This window comes from Ceratosolen solmsi, unplaced genomic scaffold (genome assembly GCF_000503995.2).
Source record: "Ceratosolen solmsi marchali unplaced genomic scaffold, CerSol_1.0 scaffold11, whole genome shotgun sequence".
In the NCBI taxonomy this organism is placed as follows: domain Eukaryota; kingdom Metazoa; phylum Arthropoda; class Insecta; order Hymenoptera; family Agaonidae; genus Ceratosolen; species Ceratosolen solmsi.
The window spans coordinates 9,003,186-9,003,819 of record NW_011948416.1 but is presented as its reverse complement, the minus strand read 5'-3'; the positions used below and the strand labels follow the sequence as shown (position 1 = coordinate 9,003,819).

Sequence of the window (634 nt, the reverse complement as noted above, 5' to 3'; positions counted from 1 at the left end):
GGGGGAGGGGATGGAAATTTGATTCTAACGTATAATCGTTATAGTCTAGGAAAATTGGCGAAATCTATTATTATGCAAAGTGTGGGCACAATCGTCAAATAATCCTTCCCCCGAATCCCCGCAGATCCTCATTGCTCATCCGTGGAAGGCGCAGCGCTGACGGGCCGCAGGATCGGTGCCCCGAATCGGCTCCTGAACAGCCAGCCAGAATCTCTAATTGGAAAGCGCCGAGTAAGGATTCCTCGTTAAATGCGAGATCGTCGCTCCGCATTGGGGCGAAGATGATATTGAGACGACGGCCGCACTGATTGAAAGGGGGAGAGAATCAAGGCTCGCGTGAGCGTGAGCGAGACACCCGGGTGGCAGGAAAGGCCGTGGCCGGGGTGAAGAGGACAAGAGGGAGAGATGCCGGAATCGAGAGCGGGAATGGCGCGCCGTCTATTGCGGCTGGGCTCCCTGTTCCTGTTCGCCCTGGCGCCGCTGCTCGTGCACTCCCAACTCACGTGGACACCCATCTACGTCGGCAACAAAAGTAAGTACAACCCGCACTTCCCTTCTTTATTGCGCCGCGATGATTATTCGCTGCCACGTGATTATTTTCTATACGACCGCTCTCCTCTCCCTTTATTTTTTC

At 54.6% G+C, this 634-nt stretch overlaps 1 protein-coding gene across 1 annotated transcript in view; it reads left to right on the top strand.

Moving 5' to 3' along the window:
• Positions 1-235: 235 nt before the first annotated feature.
• LOC105359497 (uncharacterized) overlaps positions 236-634 on the top strand; it is a 224,319-nt gene continuing 223,920 nt past the window's right edge. Inside the window, exon 1 of the mRNA XM_011496111.1 lies at positions 236-532. Coding sequence (XP_011494413.1) covers positions 406-532 — 127 coding nt within the window. The 5' untranslated portion in view covers positions 236-405. The remainder of the gene's footprint in view (positions 533-634) is intronic.